The sequence below is a fragment of the Lepus europaeus genome, chromosome 2, assembly GCF_033115175.1.
Source record: "Lepus europaeus isolate LE1 chromosome 2, mLepTim1.pri, whole genome shotgun sequence".
Lineage (NCBI taxonomy): Eukaryota > Metazoa > Chordata > Mammalia > Lagomorpha > Leporidae > Lepus > Lepus europaeus.
The window spans coordinates 122,261,856-122,286,657 of NC_084828.1; the positions used below are offsets into that span (position 1 = coordinate 122,261,856).

Consider the following 24,802-nt stretch of genomic DNA (forward strand, 5'->3'; position numbering starts at 1 on the left):
TGAGTGATCTTTTTCCCTTGAATACAGGCTGTACTAACTGACTTGTTTTTATTTGTGTGTGTGTGTTTTGTGTGTGTGTGTGACTGACTTGTTTTTAATAAACAGAATACAACAGAAATGATGAGATGATGTCACTTCTGAGATTACATTTTAAAAGGACCATGGTTCTCGGTCCTATATGTTCTCTCATGCATGACTGAGCCTGGATAATCCAAACTAATGCTACTTGAAAGTGAGCTGATTAACAACCTCAGTTCCACTGGTAACCATAATTCCCCTTGCCATGCCATATAACACAGTCACAGGAACCAGGAATTAGGACATACACATCCTTAGAGGAATCATTATTTTGTCTACCACAGATGTGCTCCTGAAGTAACATTATTTTGAGCAATTGTTAGAAAAACCACCCAACAGTTCCTGTCCAGCCTGTATAAAACAGTTACAGAATATCAAAATGCTTTAAAGTAATGTATGTGACCAATGTGACACCAGAATGCTGAATGACATGCTTATGAATGAAGATTAAGAGAGTAATGAAGAAAAAGAGCCTGAATGAGGACAAACCAAGAAAAGATCCTGAAAGCATCAGCTCCAGAGAAATATTCTCCCCTATGACATCATTTTCTCTGTACTCATGTATATTGTTTCCTTTCCTATAGCACTTGGGACTCTTCATGTAATCATCTTTATGTCCTTAACGTCCTTGCAACTCATTTACTTTATTTGTTCACAAATACTTCTTTCTTACCCTCCACCTGCGTATTAAAACTGCAAAAACTTCCTTGACCCTCCAACTATTGAAACCCAAAGGTCAATCCACTTTCTCCTTGAATTTCAGCAATATGTAACAATTCTAATTTTGGAGAAATGCACAGTTTTCAGCTTGACTTGATATACTTCCTAATTATCCTCTAATTGTTCCTTTTTGAGTGTGACACATAGGTTAGTGTTATCAAAATACTGATAACTTGTAGCCTTGGCAACCAGTGAGACCTAAGCCTGCCAAAGCCTCTGGAGCTGCTTACTTCCAGCTTCCATTAGTCTCTACTCCCTTTACTTCAACATGTGGCTGACATTAAAATGTTGAGGAGTGGGTCGGCACCATGGCTCAATAGGCTAATCCTCCACCTGCGGCGCCGGCACACCGGGTTCTAGTCCCGGTCAGGGTGCCGGATTCTGTCCCGGTTGCCCCCCTTCCAGGCCAGCTCTCTGCTATGGCCCAAGTCCTTGGGCCCTGCACCCACATGGGAGACCAGGAGAAGCACCTGGCTCCTGCCTTCGGATCAGCGTGATGCGCCAGCCGCAGCGCACCGGCCACGGTGGCCATTGGAGGGTGAACGGCAAAAGGAAGACCTTTCTCTCTATCTCACTGCCCGCTCTGCCTGTCAAAAAATAAAATAAAATGTTGAGGAGTACTGCCTTGCTAAAGTCATGCCTTCTCCATGCTTGATCCTTTATCCAGTCTTCTGTTTCCTGCCCTCTAAGGACTATTTTGTTTTAACTTGATCATACTTAAAAAGCAACAGAAGTACTTCCTTAAAGTAACTATTGCTGAGACATATCTCCAGGATTTTGATACAATATATCAGGGGTGAAGCCTGGGGATCTGCATTTTAAAAAGAAAATCTTTAAAATAATGTTTAAAAGTTATTTAGGAAGGGGAGAAAGGGAGGAAGGGAGGGAAAGAAAGAAAGAGAAATATCTCTGGTTTACACTCCAAGAGCCCACAAAAGCCAGGACTGGGCCTGGTCAAAGTCCTGAACTCAATCCAGGACTTATATGTGGGTGGCAGAGACCTAAGTATTTGAGCCATCACCACTGCCTCCTAGGGACTGCAGGAGCTGCAGCTAGGTAACTAATCTGTTATTCACACATAGGATGCAGGCGTCTCAATTGCTAGGCTAAAGCCCTGCCCATAATCTGCATTAGCAAGCCTTTAAAATAACCCTAAGCTTGCACACCTGCACTTTGAATTCTAGCTTCCTTTTTCTTACTGTTACGTTTTTGTTTTTTACAGATGTTGGGAGGTTTTTCTCCATGTCGTTGAATTCATAATCATGTTCACATTTCCTTTGCCTATTCAGAATATTCCTTTTAACACATTCCTTTATTTTATTATACACCGCATCCTTATTTTAGCTGTTGCTGCTTTGTTTCCTATTTTGTTTACAGAATGACTTTTTAAACTGTCAAATGAAGTAGTGTTAACCTCAAATAGGATAAATGTGAACAAATAAAATGCTTCAGATGCGGCAAAAAATAAAAATAAAAAAAATGAAGTAACCCTAATGTAGGTGTTCCAAGCACTTCACATGGATAACCATCAATGTATTAGACTACATTATAAGGTAGCCCCAGCTCACCTTCTGCCTGCTTTGTTGGACAGTCTCCATATTTTTATCAAGTACTGAATACCTATGTAAAATACACTGTGCTAGGTGGTGGGAAAAGAGCCCTGATCCCTGGCAGGGTCTAGAGCCAATTTTTAATTTCCTATTGGCTATGAAGTTGGGATACTTTCTAAAATACTCAAGAATATAAATTATAAATAATAAGAAAGCAAAGGTTACACATTAGCCTATTTTATATCCTAATCACTCTTTAAGCCTCACATTTCCAACACTGTTTCCTTAGCCAGCTTCTCCTCTTCATGCACCTAATTTTATTAAAAGCACAGATAGCCATTATTTTCCAAGGCTTCTAGCTTCAAAACTTCAAGCTTAGGTCAGATGCTGCTTGGGTTTTTATCTGCCCTGTGCTGGTGCCATTGGGAAGAAAAGGGAAAACGTATTCCATCGAAAGGGAGAGGGGAGATGGTGCTCTAGTTTAATCTCTCTCCAAGAAAAGTTGAGTTTGATTTACTTCTGAGTTACTTCTGCTCTTGTATCTTATTTCTTCTCAGGATTCTAACATCTAGTAATTGTTTTTTAAAGAATTATTTACTTATTTGAAAGGAAAAGCAGTGCGAGAGATAGAGACGGAGATGGAGGGAAAGGGGGAGGGGGAGAGGGAGGGGAGGGGTGGGGGAGAGGGAGGGGAAGAGGGAAGGGGAGGGGAAGGGGAGGAGCAGGGAGAGAGAGAATTTTTTTTTCTCTTTTTTTAGATTTTTTTATTTCATAAATGTGAATTTACAAAGTGCAACTTTTGTATTGTTGTGGCTCCCCCCCCCCCAACCTCCGAGAGAGAGAATCTTCCATCCTCTGGTTCACTCCCCAAATGGCCATAATGCCCCATGCAGGGCCAGGCCAAAGCCAGGAGCCCAGGACTTCTGAGTCTTCCACATAGGTGCAGGGGCCCGAGCAGTTAGGCTATCTTCTGCTGCTTTCCCAGGTACATTAGCAGGGGGCTGGATCAGAAGTGGAGCTTCAAGCTGGTGCCCATGGGGGATGCCAGCATTGCAGGTGGATGCTTAACCCACCATGCCACAACGTCTACCCCAACATCTACTAATTTGAACACAGTAAATTCTGAGAATCCTATGTCTAAATTTATTTTTCACTGGGACCTAAAATACTGGCTTTACCTAGGCACAGAAATCTGCATCCTCTCCCCTTAGTATTTTGAGGCTATTGCTCTATTATTTTCTGTACCTCGTGTTGCTGAAGAGAAATCTTTTCAGGGAACAATTTGGCTCTCAGTCTTTAAAAAATTCTATATTCTGGGGCCGGTGCTGTGGCTCACTTGGTTAATCCTCCGCCTTGCAGCGCTGGCATCCCATATGGGTGCCGGGTTCTAGTCCCGGTTGTTCCTCTTCCACTCCAGCTCTCTGCTATGGCCCGGGAAGGCAGTGGAGGATGGCCCAAGTCCTTGGGCCCTGCACCCGCAAGGGGGACCAGGAAGAAGCACCTGGCTACTGGCTTCGGATCGGCGTAGCTGCGTCCGTAGCGGCCATTTGGGGGGTGAACCAACGGAAGGAAGACCTTTCTCTCTCTCTCTCTCTCTCACTGTCTAATTCTATCTGTCAAATAAATAATCTATATTCTGTGGAAGTTTTGATTCTTTATATATTATATATGATTTATTTATTTACTTGAAAGGTAGCGTTAATACAGAGAGAAAAAGATCTTCCATCTGCTGATTCACCCCCCCAAATGGCCACAATGGCCAGGGCTGGAACTTCATCTGGGTCTACCACATGGGTGTCAGGGACTCACATACTTGCCCATCATCTGTTGTTTTCCCAGGAACAATAGCAGGAAGCTGGATGGGAGTGGAGTAGCCAGGACTCCAATCGACACTCATGGTATGCTAGTGTCACAGGTGGTGGCTCGGTGCCTATTCTTTATAGATATAGATATAGATATAGATATAGATATAATTTAACTTTTAGAAGGTATATTACCATGGGTCCAGTTTTAGCTTTTAAAAAACAAATTACCCTGACAAATTGCCTTTTTTCAGGCTGGGTCCTACGGATTTCAGCCTTTCATCAGTTCTAGAAATTGTTATTACTTTGTTGAGTATTTCCTATTTCTTTCTTTCTTCTGTTTTCTTATCAAACTCTGAAAAAGCATTTCTTGGGGCAGGTAGTTAGGCTGTCCCTTGGGATACCTGTATCCTATGTTGGAGTGCCTGGTTTTCAGACCTGGCTCTCTGTTTATTCCACCTTCCTGGTAAAGTGCACCCTGGCAGGCAGCAGGCGATGACTCAAATACTCAGATCCCTGCAACTCACATAAGAAACTCAAATTGAATTCCAGGTTTCTGACTTTGGCCTGGCCCAGACCTACTGTTGTGGGCATTTGTGGAGTTGCACTAGTGGATGGTGAACCTCTGTCTGTCTCTCTCTGCCTTTCAAATGAATTAAAAATTAATTGATTAAAAGCTTATCTTTCTCACTCTATAATTTTGTGGAGCATGTCAAGAACAAATTCCTTTGCTCATTTTCCTAGCTTACTAACTCACTTTTCGGTTGTAAGCATTTCCTTTTTTTTTTTTTTTTGTCTCTTTTAAATAAAGATTTATTTATTTTATTTGAAAGGCAGAGTTACAGAGAGAGGGAGAGACAAGGAGATATCTTCCATCTACTGGTTAGCTCTCCAAATGGCAGAAATTCCATCCAGGTCTCCCACATGGGTGCAGAGGCCAAATACTTGAGCCATCCTCTGCTGCTTTCCCAGGCACATTAGCAGGGAGCCGGATCAAATGGAGCAGCTGGTGCCCATATGGGATGTGGGCATTACAGACAGCAGTTTAACCTACTGCACCACAACACCAACCCCAGTTGTGAACATTTTCTAAAAATTGTAATTATTTTTATATTTATTTGAAAGGCAGAGATAAAAAGAGATCCTCTACTCCCCACATGGCTGCAATAGCCAAGGCTAGACCAGGCCAAAGCCAGGAGCCCAGTCAGGGTCTCCCACATGGGTGGCAAGAATCCAAGCACTTCAGCCATCACTTGCTGCCTCCTAGGGTGTATATTAGCAGGAAGTTGGAATTGAAAGTAAGGCCAGAACTCAAACCCAGGTTCTCTGAAATGGGATGTAGGCATTCCAAGTGGCATCTTAACCACTGTGTTAAATATATACCCCCATTCTCAATTCTTAACACAATTTTATTAGTTTTTTAAAAATTTTATGATCAAATTTTTTATTTCTGACATATTTTAAAATGGCTACAGCATTATTTGAAATTTCTGAAGATATTTCACATTTATTCATATATTAAACATTTTTGATGTTCTTTCCTTAATATGCAAGTATTATCTGGTATCATTTCCCTTTACCAAAGTACATTTAACATATATGTTCCATAGGTATGCTTTTAATAAATTCTTTTATCTGAAAATATTTTTATTCTTTACTCTTAAAAGATATTTTCACAAGATAAATCTAGTTTGACAGGGTTTCTTTCTTTCTCCACACTGAATGTGTTATCTCACCTTTTACTACTATTTCTGATGAGAAGTCAAACGCAATGCCAACTGTTTTTCTCCTATATCCAATAAATGCATCATTTCCTCTGTTTTCAAGAATTTTCTCTGTATCACTTCTTGTAGAAGTTTGACTAAAATGGACTGATGCATGATTTCCTATTTCTCCTGCTTAGAATTCACTTACAATTTTTTTTTTTTTGGACAGGCAGAGTTAGACAGTGAGAGAGAGAGACAGAGAGAAAGGTCTTCCTTACATTGGTTCACTCCCCAAATGGCCACTACTGCTGGCGCTGCACCAATCCGAAGCCAGGAGCCAGGTGCTTCCTCCTGGTCTCCTATGTGGGTGCAGGGCCCAAGCACTTGGGCCATCCTCCACTGCCTTCCCGGGCCAGTCCAGAGAGCTGGACTGGAAGAGGAGCAACCGGGACAGAACCGGAGCCCCAACTGGGACTAGAACCCAGTGTGCCGGCGCTGCAGCGCCGGCCTCACTTATAACTTCTTTATTCTGTAGTCCAGTAATTTCTATTATTATTTCAACCAGTTCTTATGGCTCACTCTCTCTTCTTCTCAGTTACACTCAATGTTAGACATTTTGATCCCTTCAAATAAATGCAGTTCTTTTTTTTCTGGTTTTCAAACTGATTGACTTTCAATCATCTATCTTTGAGTTTACTGACGTCTAGCTTCTCATTTGTGCTGTTAAGCCCATGTAGTTTCTTCTTTAAAATATTGATCTTTCAGTTCTAGAATTATATAATTATACATATATATTTTTTCATCCATTACAAGTATATTTTCATTTATATTACTGAGCAAAAATACAGGCTATAACTGTTTAAAATGATGATTCATTAATCTCATGTATTTTTCATTTTTAGATAAGTCTCTTGATTATCTGTAGAGTGGATTACATTTTCCTGTTCATTTAGGTTGTAGCTGTATGACATTGTGGTTGTTATGCTGAGGCCCAGGATTTTGTTATGTTCTTTAGGAGATTTGGATTATTATTTTTTAAAATATGAAATGCTTCATGAATTTGCATGTCATCCTTGCACAGGGGCCATGCTAATGTTTTCTGTATCATTCCAATTTTAGTATTTGTGCTGCTGAAGTTAGCACCGGATTTTTTTTTAAAGATTTTATTTATTTGAAAGACAGAGATATAGAGAGAAGTAGAGACAGAGAGAGACAGGTCTTCCATCTGCTGGTTTATTCCGCAAATGGGCGCAAGGGTTGGAGCTGAGCCAATCTGAAGCCAGGAGCTTCTTCCAGGACTCCCACACAGGTGCAGGAGCCCAAGGACTTGGGTCATCCTCTGCAGCTTTCCCAGGCACATTAACAGGAAGCTGGATTGGAAGTGGAGCAGCTGGAATTCTAACTGGTGCCCACATGGGATGTCAGAACTGCAGGCTGGGGCTTTAATCTGCTGTGCCACAGTGCCAGCCTCAGACGTACCAGATTTAAAAAAAAAAAAAAATTGAGAGGGGTCGAGGAGACAGAGCACGCACATGCGTACTCCCATCTATTTGTTCACTCCCCCAAATGCCTGCAATGGCCAGGGCTGAAGCTGGGAACAATCCAGGTCTCCTATTTGGGTGGCAGCTACCCCATTAATAGAACTATCATCACTTCCTCCCAGAGTCTGCATCATCAGGAAGCTGGAGTGAGGAGCTGCAGCTATGAATCAAAACTGGGTACTCCAAGGGGATGCAGGTGTTTTAACCACTAGACTACATGCCTGCCCCTGATTTTTTTTAAGCATTCAATTAATCTAGATGGCATTAAAATTCTAATTCTGTCTTGAGTTGTAGTTAGAATCTGTTTAGTTCTGTTATCCTTAGGTGAGCTGCTTTGATTCTGGTATCATTTATGTGTGGTTAAGCCTCAGATGGAAATTTGTATAGAATTTATTTTTATGTTTTGGTGCTTACCCTCTCTGATTCTGTTTTTGAGACTTCCTTACCTTCCAGTGGCTGGTTGTATTGAACTCTATCCTTGGTTCTTAGGTAAGAAAGACTTGCATCTTGTAGTGGAGTCTCAGCCATGCTACACAGAAAAGAAGTCTTGCCAAGCTATAATTGTCTTTTTTCTTTTTTTAAAGATTTATTTATTTGAAAGGCAGAGTGACAAAAAGGAAGGGTAGGAGGGAGAACGAGCGAGCAAGTGAGCAAGAGATTTTTCATCCTCTGGTTCACTCCCCAAATGGCTACAAAAGACAACTCTGGGCCTGGAAGTCCATCCTGACCATGTGGGTTGTGTAGCAGAGGTCCAAGAACTTGGGACATCTTCCACTGCCTTCCCAGGAACATTAGCAGGAAGCTGAATGGGAAATGGAACAGCCAGTATTTTTTTTTTTTTGACAGGCAGAGTTAGTCAGTGAGAGAGACAGAGAGAAAGGTCTTCTTTACCGTTGGTTCACCCTCCAATGGCCGCCGCAGCCAGTGCACCGCGCAGATCCGAAGGCAGGAGCCAGGTGCTTCTCCTGGTCTCCCATGCGGGTACAGGGCCCAAGCACTTGGGCCATCCTCCACTGCACTCCCGGGCCACAGCAGAGAGCTGGTCTGAAAGAGGGGCAAATGGGACAGAATCCGGCGCCCAACCAGGACTAGAACCCAGTGTGCCGGCGCCGCAAGGCGGAGGATTAGCCTAGTGAGCTGCGGCACTGGCCCACAGCCAGGATTTGAGCCAGCACTCTGAAATGGAATGTGGGCTCCCAAAGTAGCAGTAGCAAAAAATGCCTGCCCCTGCCATTTTTTTTCCTTTTTAAACTGTAGAGTATTCTCAGGTGTTATGTCTGCTTTAGGCAATTCTCCAGTACCTTCTCCAGGGAGTTGTTTTTTGTTTTTTTTTTTTTTCCTGAAAAAACTTTTGCAGTTCTAAATCAAATGCATATTTTCAGTCTAGATTGTATTAATCTATTTTCCTTTTATAACAAAACAATCTCTTGGCAATTCCCATTAAAACATAAAATGAAAGATTCCAATTTATCTTACTTTGAAAATCGTAAAAGTGTATTATTAGATCGTTAAAGTATATTTTTAGCATGTCAAACTTTGATCTTCATGACAAGAAGCTAATATGTTTTCTGTTTAATAAATTATATCTTCCAGTTGGTAATCAGGCATTAGTTTTGGGGGCCAGCACTATAGCTCAGTGGGTTAAGTTGCCACCTGTGAAGACAGCATCTCATATGAGTGTTGGTTTGAGTCTCAGCTGCTCCACTTAATGATCCAGCTCCCTGCTAATGAGGAAGATGGCCCAAGTACTTGGGTTCTCAATACCTATGTGGGGGACCCAGATAGAGTTTCAGGCTCCTAGTTTTGGCCTGGCCCAGCCCTGGCTGTTGCGGCCATTTGGGGAGTAAACCAGTGGTTGGAAGACCTCTTTCCCTGTCTCTCCCTCTCTCTCTCTGCCTCTCAAATAAATAAATAAATCTTAAAAATAAAAACAATTGATACTGTCCAAGTATAAAAAAGTGCAGAACCAAAGAGTTCAGAAACATAGGCTATTAGATTTATTTAGAAAATAAAGTTAATAAAATTTCCTAAATAAATTTAGAAAATAAATTTATTTATAATATCAGACTTTAATATATTAAGGAGCAAAGAAGTAAAGACATATCTTTATATATAGAATGCAGTAAAGAATCATAAGGTATTTTCAATTAATTACTGTTAGGATTTTATTTTTTGATGATTGCACTAGATTCTGTAATACACATTTATAATTAACTCAACCCCACTTCCAAATAACATTATACTGCATCACAGGTAGTACAAACACCTTACATCAACAAAATAGTCCTAATTCCTTTCTCCCACATGGGTATGACTGTAGGTGCTTACCTGTACATCATCAAATACAATGCTCTGTTTTGAACAAACTGTTATCTGTGAGATCAATTAAGAGAAAAATGCCTTTATTTTACTTTCATTCATTCTCTGATGCTCTTCATTTCTTTCAGTAGAGAAGATCATTTTCCTTCTTCTTGAGGAATTTAAGATTTCTTGCAAGGGAAGTTTTCTGGCAACAAACTCCCTGAGTTGTTGTCTGAGAAGTATTTCTCCTTCAGTTTTGAAGGATAATATCACAGTGTGCAGAATTCTACATTAATTCTTTTTCTCTTAACACTGTTTTGTGTTTGGGAGTCAGAGAGACTGAGAGATTGTGTGTGAGCATGTGAGAGGGAGAGATTGCACTCCCATCTGCTGGTTCACTTCCCAAAGGCCAGCAACACCTAGAGCTGGGCCAGGTCCAAGTAGGAAGTTGGAAACTCAATCTAGGTATCCAACATGGGTATCAGGACCCCAGCCACCTGGTCTATTGCTGCCTCCTCTTAGATAGCAGGGAGATGGATCAGGAGTAGAGCAGCTGGGACTTGAACTGGCACTCCTATATGGGATGCCAGTGTCATAAGTGGCAGCTTAACCCACTGTGCCAGAACGCTGACCCTACATGTAATTCTTACATTTGCTTCTCTATATATTTTTTCACCTCTGGCCTTCTTCCAGACTTTATTTTGGGCCAGCACTGTGGTGTAATAGGCTAAGCCTCTGCCTATGATGCCAGTATCCCTTATGGGCGCCAGTTCATGTCCTGGCTTGCTCCTCTTCAGAACTAGCTCTCTGCTATAGCCTGGAAACACAGAAGATGGGGCAGGAGCTTGGGCCCCTGCACCCATGTCGGAGACAGGAAGAAGCTCCTAGCTCCTGGTTTCAGCCTGGCCTAGCCCCTGGGCCACTGCAGCAATTTGGGGGAGTGAACAAGTGGATGGAAGATCCTTCTCTCTGACTCTCCCTCTCTCTCTGTCTGTAACTCTACCTACCAAATAAATAAATGTCATCTTTTAAAAAATATTTTATTTTTTTCAAATTGTAATAGGATATGCTAAGGTTTATTTTTTATATTTATCCTGCTTGTTGCTCTGAGGTTCCTGTATTTGTAGTTTGTTTTCTAAGATTATTTAGGAGGAGGCTGCTGCCTGTGGATCAGCCCAGCTCCAGCCGTTGTGTCCATTTGGGGAGTGAACCAGTGGATGGAAGATCTCTCTCTCTCTCTGCCTCTGCCTCTCTGTAACTCCACCTTTCAATTAAATAAATCTTAGAAAAAAAATTAGGGGACAATTTGGTCATTATTGCTTCAAATATTGCTTTGTTCCATTTTTTTCCCTTTGGTTTCTGCTGTTCTTATTACACATACATTATACCTTCAATAGTTTTCGCCCCCCAGGTGGTGTGTATTCTGGACTTTTTTTTTTTTTAGTCTTTTGTCTGCTTTTCAGTTTTGGAAATTTCTATGGTTATATCCTCAGAATCTCTTTCCTCAACCATGTCGTCTACTAAGTAGTCTGTCAAAGGCATTCTTCCTGTTTTTGATCATTAGCATTTTTTTCTTCCTTAAAATTTCTATGTCTTGGCTTACATCTGTTCCTGAATACTGACTACTTTTTCCAATATAGCCTTTAGCATATTACCCATAGTTTTAAGAAACTCCTAGTCTGATACTTGTGATTCCAACATTCATGCCCTATTTAACTCTGGCTTGGATACTTGTTCAGTTTTTTTTTTTTTTTTAAGATTTTATTCATTTGTTTGAGTTAGAGTTAAAGACAGTTAGAGAGAAAGACAGAGAGAAAGGTCTTCCTTCCACTGGTTCACTCTTCCAATGGTTACAATAGCCAGAGCTGAGCAGATCTGAAGGATCCAGGAGCTTCTTCCAGGTCTCCCACATGGGTGCAGGAGCCCAAGCACCTGGGTCATCTTCTACTGCTTTCCCAGGCCATAGCAGAGAGCTGGATCAGAAGAGGAGCAGCCAGGACTAGAACCGGTGCCCATATGCTGCCATTGCTGCAGGCGGAGGATTGTCCTACTGAGCCACAGCGACGGCCCCAACTTGTTGAGTTTCTTCAAATTGTGTTTTGCTTTTCAGTATGTCATGTAATGTTTTGTTGTTGAAAGGCATACATGATATATAGGGAAAAAGGAGTTGTGTTAAAATAGGCCTTTTAATTATGAGAGAGGGAGGGAAAATGAATATGCAATTCCATCTGCAGATTCACTCCCCAAATGCCCACAACTGGGGCCAGCAATTCAAGCCAGGTCTCCCATGTGGGTGGCAAGAGCCCAATCACATTAGCGATCACTGCTGCTTCCCAGGGTTTGCATTAACAGGAAGTTGGAGTCAGGAGTTGAAGGCAGGAAAGACACCCAGGCATTCTGATGAGGAATGTGAACATCTCAACTGCCCAAACACCTGCCACTAAATAGGCTGTTAGTAATACAGTGGAAAGGTGTGGGGAGAGAGGATAGTGTTCTATGGCCATAAAATTCACAGTCTTTTTGTCAGCCTGTGATCTGGGATTAAGAGTTTCATTACTGCTTCCTAATACTCCCACAGTGGGACAGGGCGACTGGAAGCTGGAGTTGAGTATCTCCCTTTCCCCAGGTAGGTTAGGTTCTGATAAAACCTCAGCAGGTTAGGCTTGGGTAAATATAATAAAAAAACTTTTTTAAAGTTTTTCCTGACCACAGCCCTAGTTAAGAAAAACAGTGCTCAGCATATTCTAAAATGGTTACTTTTCTCTTCACTCTGCAGAAAGCAAGAGGAGATTTTTTTTTTTTTTAAAGATTTATTTATTTATTTATTTGAAAGGCAAAGTTCCAGAGAGGCAGAGAGAAGGAGGCCTTCCATCCACTGGTTCACTCCCCAAATGACCACAATAGCCAGAGCTGTGCCGATCCGAAGCCAGGAATCCAGAGCTTCTTCTGGGTGGCCCATGTGGGTACAGGAGCCCAAGGACTTGGGCCATCCTCCACTGCTTTCCCAGGCCATAGCAGAGAGCTGGATAGGAAGTGGAGCAGCCAGGACTCTTAAACAGTACCCATATGGGAGGTTGGCACTGCGGTGGCGGCCTCACCTGATACGCCACAGCGCCAGGCCCCAAGAGATTTTCTCAGATACTTACTGTGAGGCCCCGCTAGAGTTCTTGTAGGTAAAACTCGCACAAGTGGGCTGGGGAAGACTATGACTGAGTCCTGCGGGAGTTTAACTCTCACACTTGTCTATGATAGCCTCCAGCAATTCATCAGTTACAGTTTGCATTTTCTTTCCCTGGTTTGGCTCTGAGGAGGGTCTATGCGTTGTCGCTCAGCTAAGTTGTGATGATCTGTGTCATACTGTTGGGGCACTGGTTTGCCCTGCAACCTCACTTCTCTGGCAGAAGTGAAGTCATTGGTTTTCAAGTTTGTTTAGTTTTTAATACGATGTTAGCACAGAGTGGTGACCTTTAAGCTCCTTACTTGCGGTCTCTTGCAGGATTTTAGCCTTAAGTTTTGTCTTATGAATAAGGAGGGTACAGAAAGTTTAAGACAATCATTCCTTTATTTTTCATCTGCTGAAGGTCTGAGAATCCATGTTCTAGGAAAAATATAGGCAGCTAGCACTATGAGATAATTGTTTTAATTTACAAATTAAAAAGAAAGAGCACACAATGAGTGCCTCATGTTTTGATATTCTAGAGGATAGAAAAGTGTTTTTTTTTTAATGCTTCCCAAATCATGACCCGAAGATCAAGTTACTTTAAAATTAAGGAATCAAAATTTGGCATTTGTAGCTCTCTACTTTTTTTTGAGATTTATTTATTTAGTCATTTGAAAGAGTTACACAGAGAGAGGAGAGGCAGAGTGACAGAGAGAGAGAGAGAGAGAGAGAGAGAGAGAGAGAGAGAGAGAGAGTCTTCCATCCGATGGTTCACTTCCCAATGGGCTGAAACTGCTGGAGCTGTGCCAATCCGAAGCCAGGAGCCAGGAACTTCTTCGGGTCTCCCACGGGGGTGGCAGGGGCTCAAGCCCTTGGGCCCTCTTCTACTGCTCTCCCAGCCATAGCAGAGAGCTGGATTGGAAGTGGAGCAGCCAGGACTAGAACCGGCGCCCATATGCGATGCCGGCATTTCAGGCCAGGGCATTAACCAACCCACTGCACCACAGCGCTGGCCCCAAAGCTCCCTACTTTTTATTTGAAAGAATAGTTTGAAGACTGCTCTAAGGAATCCTAAGATGCATAAAGGTGCTGCCAAAGTAATAATTTCTAATTCTCACCTCAAAAACTAGATTACTCCAAAGTATTTGTTATATCTTTTTAGTATGTTTGAAGAGTTTCATAATGAAAATAAAGAAATAGTACTATGTGGAGTTAAAAGATTTAGTACCCGATGTTTTAAAATGGGCGATGCAGGGCCAGTGTTGCGGCATAGTAGGATGGGCCTCCACCTGTGGTCCCACTATCACATATGGGCAGTGGTTCAAGACCTGGCTGCTCCTCTTCCAGACCAGCTCTCTGCTTATGGCTTGGGACAGCAGTGAAAGATGGCCCAAGCGCTCATATGGGAGACCTGGAGGCAGATCCTGGCTCCAGATCGGCCCACCTCCAGCCATTAAGGCCATTTGGGGAGTAAACCAGGGGGTGAAGGGTATCTCTCTCTGCCTTTCAAATAAATAATCTTTAAAAATAAATAAAATGGGTGATGCCAAAGGGGGTCCTTTGGGTTAGTGCTCCATAGTCACTGGACATTTAGAGCTTAGCATGTGGTTACAAGCACAGAGAACACAGTGTTGGTTCTTGCATTTACTTAAGAAAGTCAGTCAACTTTCCTTTAGATAAATGGATGAGATTTAACTACAATGAAGAAAAATATTTCAGTATTAAATTTTGTTCTGTGAATAAATGAGCATTACACTATCATTTTTCTATAGAAATATAAAATTGATGGGGTTTATTCTTACTGCATTGTAATTGGGCTTAAAATTCATCAACTAATGTGGTTCACTTAAAGTGTTGCTCAGGGTTTCCAGTTTAAAAAGGCATAGTTAAATACATATGTACAGCAAATGCTATAAAAATTTTCATTTCTTGAGTGACGTGAACAAAGGTTGCCTTTTGTAAAAAAGCATTGAGGGCCGGCGCCGTGGCTCAATAGGCTAATCCCCCGCCTGCGGCGCCGGCACACTGGGTTCTGTCCCGGTTGCCCCTCTTCCAGGCCAGCTCTCTGCTGTGGCCCGGGAGTGCAGTGGAGGATGGTCCAAGTGCTTGGGCCCTGCACCCCATGGGAGACCAGGAGAAGCACCTGGCTCCTGCCTTCGGATCCGCGCGGTGCGCCGGCTGCAGTGCGCCAGCCGCAGCGGCCATTGGAGGGTGAACGGCAAAAGGAAGACCTTTCTGTCTCTCTCTCTCACGGTCCACTCTGCCTGTCCAAAAAAAAAAAAAAAAAAAAAAAGCATTGATACAAAAGTGGGCTCACAACTTGATTTTCGCACCTGTCTGCAAAACTCAGGGAGAAATATGGTTGGGCCTTCTGCTGAGTTCAATTCCTGTGTACCCAGAATGGCAAATGCTTGGATTTTTTTTTTTTTTTTTGACAGGCAGAGTGGACAGTGAGAGACAGAGACAGAGAGAAAGGTCTTCCTTTTGCCGTTGGTTCACCCTCCAATGGCCGCCGCGGTAGCGCGCTGCGGCCGGCGCACCGCGCTGATCTGATGGCAGGAGCCAGGTGCTTCTCCTGGTCTCCCATGGGGTGCAGGGCCCAAGGACTTGGGCCATCCTCCACTGCACTCCCGGGCCACAGCAGAGAGCTGGCCTGGAAGAGGGGCAACCGGGACAGGATCGGTGCCCTGACCGGGACTAGAACCCAGTGTGCCGGCGCCGCTAGGCGGAGGATTAGCCTGTTGAGCCACGGCGCCGGCCAAAATGCTTGGATTTTAAACTCATGCTTGAATTCACTTCCATCAAAGCCAACAACCTCTTGGGGTAGCAAGGAGTTTTTATATTTTTAAAATTAATCTTATTTAGAGTTTGTTTTCTCAACTGAGAAAAGTTTACACTTGTATATGAATGTATCCTAAAAATATATTGTTCTCATTGGAAAACAAATGTTTCATTCATAGGAATTAAAACTATAGAGGTATCATGAGGGTTTTAAAAATTCACAGGCTACAAACTAGTCATTTCATGTACATGAACTAATGTGATAATTTAAAATGTAAATATGTGAAAAAATTTCTTTGTACATCTACAATATTTTGTAGACTTTAAAGTCATACTTTGAAGAACATATATAGATCAGAAAACTGCTCACGGCGTACATTAGAGGAAAAAAGATTATTTAACCATAAAGCTTGGTACCAATTTTGTAAAATTAAAAAAAAAGATATGGAAAATGTAATAAAATACACAAAAATAATGAGTTACATTATTCTTTTACCAAATTTTCCATAGTTTTTAGGTTTTTTATGATCATGCATTTTCATTTAAGTCAGGTAAATTTCCTTATATTTACTGTTATGATGGCAATACTACCCGTTTCAGGATTGCTGACACAAGCCACAACCAAACTCAATGAAATTAGTCCTAATGTACTTTCTACTCCATTTTCTTTACCTTCAGAGTTTATCATAAGTTAGGAGAAAATACACTGCTCCCCCCTCCTTTCACAAAAGTGTTTATGTTATCCCTTAAATGGATGCTGAGGCTCCTGGGAATTATTTTAACACAAACTGTTTTTTTTTTTTTTAAAGAGCTGGTAATTTTTCCTTTCAGAGTAAATTCTTGTTTTTCAGACTCTCTGAGTGGCATGTGGCATAGTGGATAAAGTCAATGCCTACGAGGCCAACATCCCATTTGGGTGCCAGTTTACTCTTGATTGTTCCACTTCTAATCCAGCTGCCTGATAATGACCTGGGAAAAGCAGCGGGAGATGGTCCAAGTGCTTGGGCCCCTGAACACTTGTGAGAGACCTATATGAAGCTGATGGCCCCTGGCTTTGGACAGCTGCGGCCATTTGGGGAGTGAACTAGCAGACAGAAGATCTCTCTCTCTCTCTCTTATAGTTGTGACTTGCAATTAAATATATCTTAAAAAACTCTCTGAAATACACACACACTTTTGACCCCTTATAATTTTCTTTGGTCTAAATGAAAATATAGATGTGCTTCTAAGTAACAAGCATTGCTTTGTTATATAAGGTTCTTATATCATTTACATGCCATTATACATGATGGCGGCAAAAGCTTAGCCAGCAGATTGTTATGGCTCTCTTGATCATAAAGAAATGACTCCTCGTGCTCGCTTCGGCAGCACATATACTAAAATTGGAAAGAAATGACTCCTAGTTTCAATGAAGTTGACCAGTCCATACAGAAGAGAAAATTAGGTGACCTATATTTTGATATTATAAATAAAGTATGTAACATTCAAAAAAGACTCTTGAGGTCTGGGACCATGACTTCTACAAATTTATAACAGACTCCGCATAGTTGGGCCTATATATATATATATATATATATATATATATATATAATAGAAATCTATGAAGTACTTGAGGAATGAACCAAATTTCCATAAGGCAATTCTGTTTTTCTGAGGTCTAGAAGCAAAGTTTAAAATGTTGGTGTTTCAGAAGCCCTTGAAGAGGGTTGTAGGAATGGCTATGCCCTCTTGCCATCCTATAATTATTTCTCTCCTTTTCCGTGTATATCTATACTGTGCATTGATAGAATTAGGCATTATTATGCAAGTGGAGACCACCAAATAGTATTCTTTTAGCCAGTAACTAACTATAGTTGCCATACTCAAGTTGTGCTTCTTGGCGCCTAACTTAGCAGTTTTTACCCAACAAACTGAAGAATACCCCAAATGAATAGTCTACCTCAGAAAAATTTTCAATTCAAGGATTTAGAGCTTCATTCTATCAGATATCTTAAAATTTACAAAATTCATTGACAAGAAATTTGTATAGTAAAATATTTCTGAGAAAAGTACAATAGGAGCTAAAAATAGCTATGGGGCGGACTTAACATAGAGTAGGACCTTGAAAAATCAATTACCTTAAATTTTAGCTGAATATTCTCAACTTACCTTTATTAAGTGCTTAGGATGAGAGGTATATGTGGAACACTAATTAGAAACAAACTATGATACCTTGATTAATATTCCATTCTCTTATTTCCTGCTGTCAGAATGTTCTCAATCAAGAAAACAATTGAAGCATGCCTTGTACATGGACTAGGTCAAGGCAATATCCTTTAATAGTCAACTAATTCCTAAGTACAGAATAAATATTTGTTAAAAATTGTTAAAATAGCGACTATAGAAATGTAATAAGTTTTAGCTCCAACTGACAGCAAGGAGATGGAAGTGGTAACATACTGTGAATATACAAGCAGTTGTCAAAAGGTCATGGAAAATACAGATTATGAAAAAACTATGCATGAATTTCAAAATTTTTTGCACATAAACGTATCTCTCAATTCCATTTTCCAAACTTTGAAGTGCCTTTATATGCAGTTACTTTGACCGACGACTAATCATCACACATATGACATACACATGAGGTGGTAAGTGGTTTAAGGAAAACATAATTGGTGATTAAAAATAAGGCAAAGATTTTCCAGCCAGTTCTGCCTTTAGTTACTCACAGCTGATAAGTAGTAACATAGGTATCTTTGTAGATTTGCCTGATCAGAATTTCTTTCCTAGAGGTCAGAAGACTCAGAGTTTTTGTGCCAAGTAGAAAATTCTGGATCTTATTAGATATATCTTTTATACTAAAAATTCAATGTTCTTTAGGGTATAGTTACCCAAATCATTTTAACCTCAAGTTAATTGTCCTGTCTAAACACACCTACTTAACTATAAATATACTTTTCAATTTTTATTTTATGTATTTAAGGCAGAGAGGAGCATGTGTACACACACACACATGCAGACACAAACATACAGACGCAGATCTTCCATCTGCTGGTTTACTCCCCAAATACCAGAAACAGCTGCAATTGGACCAAGGCAGTAGCCAGGAACTCAATCATGTAGGCTGGCAGAGACTCAACTACATAAGCCATCACCCACTGCCTCCCACGGTACAGAGTAGCAGGAAGTGGGAATTGGGATCAGAGTCAGGAATGGAACTCAGTCACTGTGATATAGTAGTTGGGTGTCCCAGGTGTCATCTTAACTGCTGTGCCAAATGCCCATCCCATTTATATATTCTTCAGCAAATACAAATGTGAGGAAGTAGTTTTCTTGAGAAAACTCATGCCACAAAGTGTCAATTTTAAGCTTTGTTTTTAATCAAGTTGCAAGTATTACTTAGGAAGGTATGCCTAAACATACTGCATTACAAATTTTCACTGAAATAACTTCAGCTCAGAGACATAAGATACCAAAATTTTTTTTAAATATCAAACACATTTTTATCAAATGAAATTTTAAAATACAACTTTTAAAAGTTTCTATCTTTAGTTTTCCAATGAAATATTTAAAATGCACTTAGAAGATAAACTCTGAAACAAGAGAATATCTGAATTCTACAAATTTTAATCATTTTTTAAGTTGACTTTTTTTTTTAAATTTTTGGACAGGCAGAGTTAGTGAGAGAGAGACAGACAGAAAGGTCTTCCTTTTTCCGTTGGTTCTCCCCCCAAGTGGCCGCTGTGGCCGCCGGCGCGTTGCAGCTGGCACGCTGTGCCGATCTGAAGCCAGGAGCCAGGTGCTTCCTCCTGGTCTCCCATGTGGGTACAGGGCCCAAGCACTTGGGCCATCCTCCACTGCACTCCTGGGCCACAGCAGAGAGCTGGGCTGGAAGAGGAGCAACCAGGACAGAATCTGGTGCCCCAACCGGGACTAGAACCCAGGGTGCCAGCACCGCAGGCAAAGGATTAGCCTAGTGAGCCACAGTGCCAGCCTTAAGTTGAAATTTTTAAGCATTTAACAATTTGACTATGGTTTATCAGTGTCAAATTAATAATTCTAATTTTATATCCATATCAAGTATATACCTTTTGTCTGTCCACTTTTGAATAACTGGTAAATTAGTACAGTGTGTTTATATTGATTATGCTTGATCGTGATCTCATGGGTTATTTAGAAAATGGTAATGTTCAAGGGCTGGCGCTGTGGCGTAGTGGGTAAAGTTGCTGCCTGCAGTGCCAGCATCCCATATGAGTGCCAGTTCATGTTCCGGCTCCTCCAGTTCTGATCCAGCTCTCTGCTATGGCGTGGGAAAGCAGTACAAGACAGCCCAAGTGCTTCGGCTCCTGAACCCACGTGGGAGACCCAGAAGAAGCCTATGGCTTCCAGCTTCAGATTGGCTCAGCTCCAGCCATTGCCATCATTTGCGAAGTGAACCAGTGGGTGGAATAACTCTCTCTGCGCCTCTGCCTCTCTGTATAACTCTGCCTTTCAAATACATAAATAAACCTTAAAAAGAAAAAGAAAATGGTAATGTTCTAATTGGAAAATGTCAATGTCAACAATGGCATTTTGTGAATGCAGATGATACTTTCAGCTAGCAACCAAATGGCAAACTAACTATAAGAGAGAAAGTAAAGGACACCAGATCATCATTAAACAATATTTATTGTAGAACCCAATGATCAGATACAGTATTAGCAACAGGGACAATGTTTATATAAAAGATGGCAGGCATGGCCTAAGTGTCCCACTCCCCTTCTAGGCCCCTAAAGTGTGTGGATAATTTAATCAGTTTGTTGTCATCTTTATGAATTCCTTACATTTCACTTCTATTAAATATGGACATTTTGGTTGGAGTTGGGGTGAAAGGTGTGGGTCAGATGACAGAAACCTGAAATAACTACAAATTCACATTCTTCGTCCCTTACCGCCAAGTGTTTGTTTACAATTAATTGCGAAGAAAGAAATCAGTAAACATGAATCAGTTTATTAAAGTTAATTAAGATAAAATGATCTTAAATGTCTATGGCATGGCTGCTCATGTCTGCAGAAGGTTACAAGCAGTGATGACTGAGAGACTGATGAAACTGCTGAGCTTTTCCCTCCTAAGCAGAGCGCTCTTTGATGTATGACTACTATTTGTGGTCTGTTACTATTTCTGACCCTGACTCTTAGGTTCATTACCTTTACTCAGAAAGAGTCACCCAAGAGTTTAAATTACACTTCTGCTAGACATTTTAAAGAAGATACTAATTGCATATTCATAGTTTACTTCAGGCCACTGCTCCTTTTGATGTAACAAGGATATAACACAACTCAAAAATTGTATGTCATAATGGTCTTAATTGTTACCCACGGTACTCATGTCACATCTACATAAGAACAACTTCAAGAGCTCAACTTATCTACGGATATATTTAGTCCCCACTCTCAAAGGCTTTTAAGAGAGGAAAGTCATAACACCGAATTTTGGTTTTGAATTCATACTTATATAGTTAAACCAAGGTAACATTTTTCTTTAAAAACAAAAAAATCTGTGCCGTAAACTGCAGAATAAACATTTATTCCTCATTATGCTTAGTGAAATAAACCAGTCTCAAGAAGATAAATACGTTTTCCCTGACTTGTAGTAACTAATATTCAGGGTACAAAAAACGTAATGTATATAAGCGAAATTGACATTTTGAGATCTGATATTGCTTATGGTGCTGGTCTATACTCTTGAGGAACAGTGGTTTTTCTACTTACTACTTGTTTAATTATTCAGTGGCGGGGTAAGCTTGTGATTATATAGTAAATTGAGAGTATGTCATTGTAAAAATTAAAAGAAAAATGAAGGAAGAGAGTGGATGGCAGTGCGGGTAGGGTAGGAAGTATGAAGCTCTTAAAACGGTATATTTGAAACACATGAAATTTCTTCCCTTTATGTAAATAAAAAATAAATTTTAAAAAAGAAAAGGTCCCCAAATTTCACAGAGAATTCTAAGGGCTCAAAATAAATTGGGATACCCAAGTCAAAATTCAAACTGGCAAAACTCTTAGGGAAAAAAAGTATTCCAAAGAGTCCTGTCTTGGGGAATCCAACTAGTTTATTCTATTACCTTTAGAGAAATACTTTTTTAATAAGGAAAAAAACAACAAGAAACTAGATCGCTGAAACCGGTGTCTGTTCGCCGTCTTACTAGGGCATCGCAAGACTTCACTGGGACCTGTTCATGGGGCAGTGGCACTTGTCTCCCTGGGGTGCTACAGGCACCCCGTCTCTGCTTCCCGGCCTTGTGCTGCTGACAGAAAGGAGTGGCGTTGCAAACAAGGCTAGCTTTGTTAACCAAGCAAGCCCAGTAAGTTAACAGCGCACGGGACAGCTCCCAGCCCAACGCCCCGACTTCGCTGTGCTGTCATGGACACATTCCTCTTCACATTAAAAAGGCGGTCTGAAACACGTTTTCCATTCCATGGGACTGTCAGCCGATACGATATCCCCCGGCCCGACTTGGGATTAAGTCGGCAGTGGACAGGGTCCTCCCCGGCAGCTCCAGCCACCTGTGGCGGCGCCCGGCGGCTGCGACGGCGGCCTCGGAACGCGGGAAGCCAGTGGCGCTCCAGTCAGGCGAGGGCTGCGCACCGCGGGTGTGTGTAGGAGCCCGGACCTCCGCGCTCCTCGCCCCCAAATCCTCCTGCCCCTCTAACTGCCTCCCCGTCACCCGAAGCCCCTCTGGCCCTCAACACCTCGCTCTATTCCTTCAAAATACCTCCCCTCAGGAGCCCTGAACGCCCGTGCGGCCGCAGACTCCTGACCCCCGACACTCACGAGAAGAAAGGATCATCCTCGAAGCCGCTGCTCAGCATCCTGAACATTCTGGCTGTCTCGGCTGCGGCGGGCGCGGACTGGTTGGAAAACGGTGTAACTCGCCGCGGCCGCGGCCGGAGCCTGCCTCCTAGGAACCGTCGACGCTCCTCTCCCGGCCGCGAAGGCGGTGCCTGCTGGGAAAGGCGGGGCGTGGACACCGAGCTGCTTTCCTATTGGACGGCGGTCTCCTGACGTCACTAAAGCGAGGCGGGGGAAACAATGCGCCGCTGTCATGGCAACCGCAATCAACACAGTGGAGGTGAGTTTGGCTTTGGGCCGGCAAGGCAACTTTTCATCAAGCCTATAGAGGGACGGGATAGCTTGTCTGGGCTGCAGGAAGCAAAACATATGACCACCCTCTTTGTGACCTTGGGCTGATGGCCTTCGGTCCCGACCCCCAGGTCTACAAAAATGCAGAAGGGTCACCTAGAGGACAGCCAAAGTCCCCTGGGCCTGCCATATTCTGTGATACGCAGGAACTAGTTCTGTATCTGAAACATTCTCCAGTAGTTGCTCAAAAGCTGTGCACGAATAATGACCAAGATGTGCAAAAACTTTTTGAGAACAGTTCACAAATAGTGTACTCCATTCTTGAAATATTAGGATGAAGCCTATAGGATTTCAGCACATTAATTTGCCTTGTGTGAGTTTGAAATTCAAGCGGTGCTTCTCAGCGTGTAATAGGCAGGCATGGCATGAGAAATAAACGAGAATGTCGCCCTCTTTTTGGCCCTCTTTTATCTCTCTGATTGAAGGATCAAGTCTGACTTTGAAGCTGAAATGTCTTCCACATCTTTCCAGCGTTCCCTAATCTAACAGCAAGATTCAGGCAAAGGTCTGCAGGAGGAGCCACATCCATCATTATATTTAAAAAGTAATCTAAATTTATGGCAAGGAAACTAGTTTTAAACTTCAAGCAGTGCTATACATTACCAACTAGTCTGCAATGATTTCAGTGGAAAAGTGAGCTAACAGTACAGGTGAGGTTTCAATACAGCGGTGTGCATGGAATATCACTACCGTGCCACTCAAATTGCTGACTTTTGGAAAACACTGTCTTGGGGCCTTCCAGGAGTCGGGTGGAGAAGGAGGCCGAAGAAAGGAGCCTGAAGAACAGTGATGAGGGCATAAGCAAGAGAAGGCGTAGTCTGCACATCCTCTCTGAATTCATCGGCCCTCTGGCCTCTCTAGACGGCTGTCCTGTGGAGATGGAGTGCAACCCATACCCATGGCTCATCAGGGCCCCTGGGATCAGGCCACAGAGGTGGCTGTCTGCCAGAGTGCAGAAGCGTGCAAGGCCTGATTTGGAGGTGGCAGGAGTACTCGCGGGTTATTTTGGGAGCTGGAAATTTAATCCTTGGACCTTTTACCCTCCACCTCTAGCCAAGTTCTCTGGCAGGCTCCTTTCCCTGAAACTGGTGGCAGGAGTTAGGGCAGACTTCACAGCCTCAGATAAGATGGCACAGCTCTTCCAGGGAGTAGGATATTTTCTTTCTTTCTGGCCTCAGAATAAAACTCAGAATATACATACTAGAGAATTTTTAAATTTCAAGGCTAAAAAATTTATAAATTTCAAGGCACACTTCTTAAAAAGGCTTAAATTAAGATGTTATATCATAAATGATAGTAATAAAATAGAGTTGAACTAAGGGCAAATAACCTTGTGAGAAATGTCCCTCTCTTGTTTCTATGGGAATTCTTCCTGGACTCATGTTGTTAAAACACAAAAGCTTTGGTCCAAACACAGGTTAGCCAGAGAGCTACCTGGAGGTTCTGAAAGCAGAATGGATCTAATAGCAAGTGTTTTTGTTTGTTTGTTTGTTTGTTTTAATGTTGATGGAGGAAAAAGATTTGAGGCCAGAGAGACTTTGATGTGAGTTTCAGATTAGATAGGAGTGTTGTGGTTCTAGGATATGTGCAGGGACACACAAAGGGGGAATTATTAGGGAAATTGACCGAACCATTACAGCAGCTGAGAAATCCCACAACAACAGGTCATCTTGCAGGCTAGACACCCTGTGATGCCAGTAGCTTGGCTCAGTCCAAATCCAAGGGACTCAGAACCAGGGAAACTGAGGGTAGAACTCTGTTCAAGGCTGAAAGCCTGAGTTCCAGCAAGGGGGCCACAGTGTAAGTCCTAGAGTTCAAGGATCAGCAGTTGACATCCACAGCCAGAGGCCCAGCTCTCAAAGCAAGAGACGAGTTTTCCTTCTGTAGCAGTTCTTTCCATACCCCTGGCCAACTGGTGGTTCCTCCCCACACTGAGGCTGGGTCTTCTCTCTTAATCTGCTCAGACTCCCATGTTAATCTCATTTAGAGACACCCTCATGG

At 42.0% G+C, this 24,802-nt stretch overlaps 1 protein-coding gene and 1 non-coding gene across 5 annotated transcripts in view; both read right to left on the minus strand.

Annotated features, from left to right (window-relative positions):
• Window positions 1–22,580, minus strand: part of MLF1 (myeloid leukemia factor 1) — a 64,787-nt gene extending 42,207 nt beyond the window's left edge. For all 4 annotated transcript variants that reach the window (XM_062178343.1, XM_062178328.1, XM_062178336.1 and 1 more), the window contains exon 1: window positions 22,433–22,580. In XM_062178343.1, coding sequence (XP_062034327.1) covers window positions 22,433–22,479 — 47 coding nt within the window. In that variant the 5' untranslated portion in view covers window positions 22,480–22,580. The remainder of the gene's footprint in view (window positions 1–22,432) is intronic.
• On the minus strand, window positions 6,893–6,999 carry LOC133752701 (U6 spliceosomal RNA). The gene has a single exon (XR_009864967.1). It is a non-coding gene; the product is annotated as a U6 spliceosomal RNA (small nuclear RNA).
• Window positions 22,581–24,802: the final 2,222 nt, after the last annotated feature.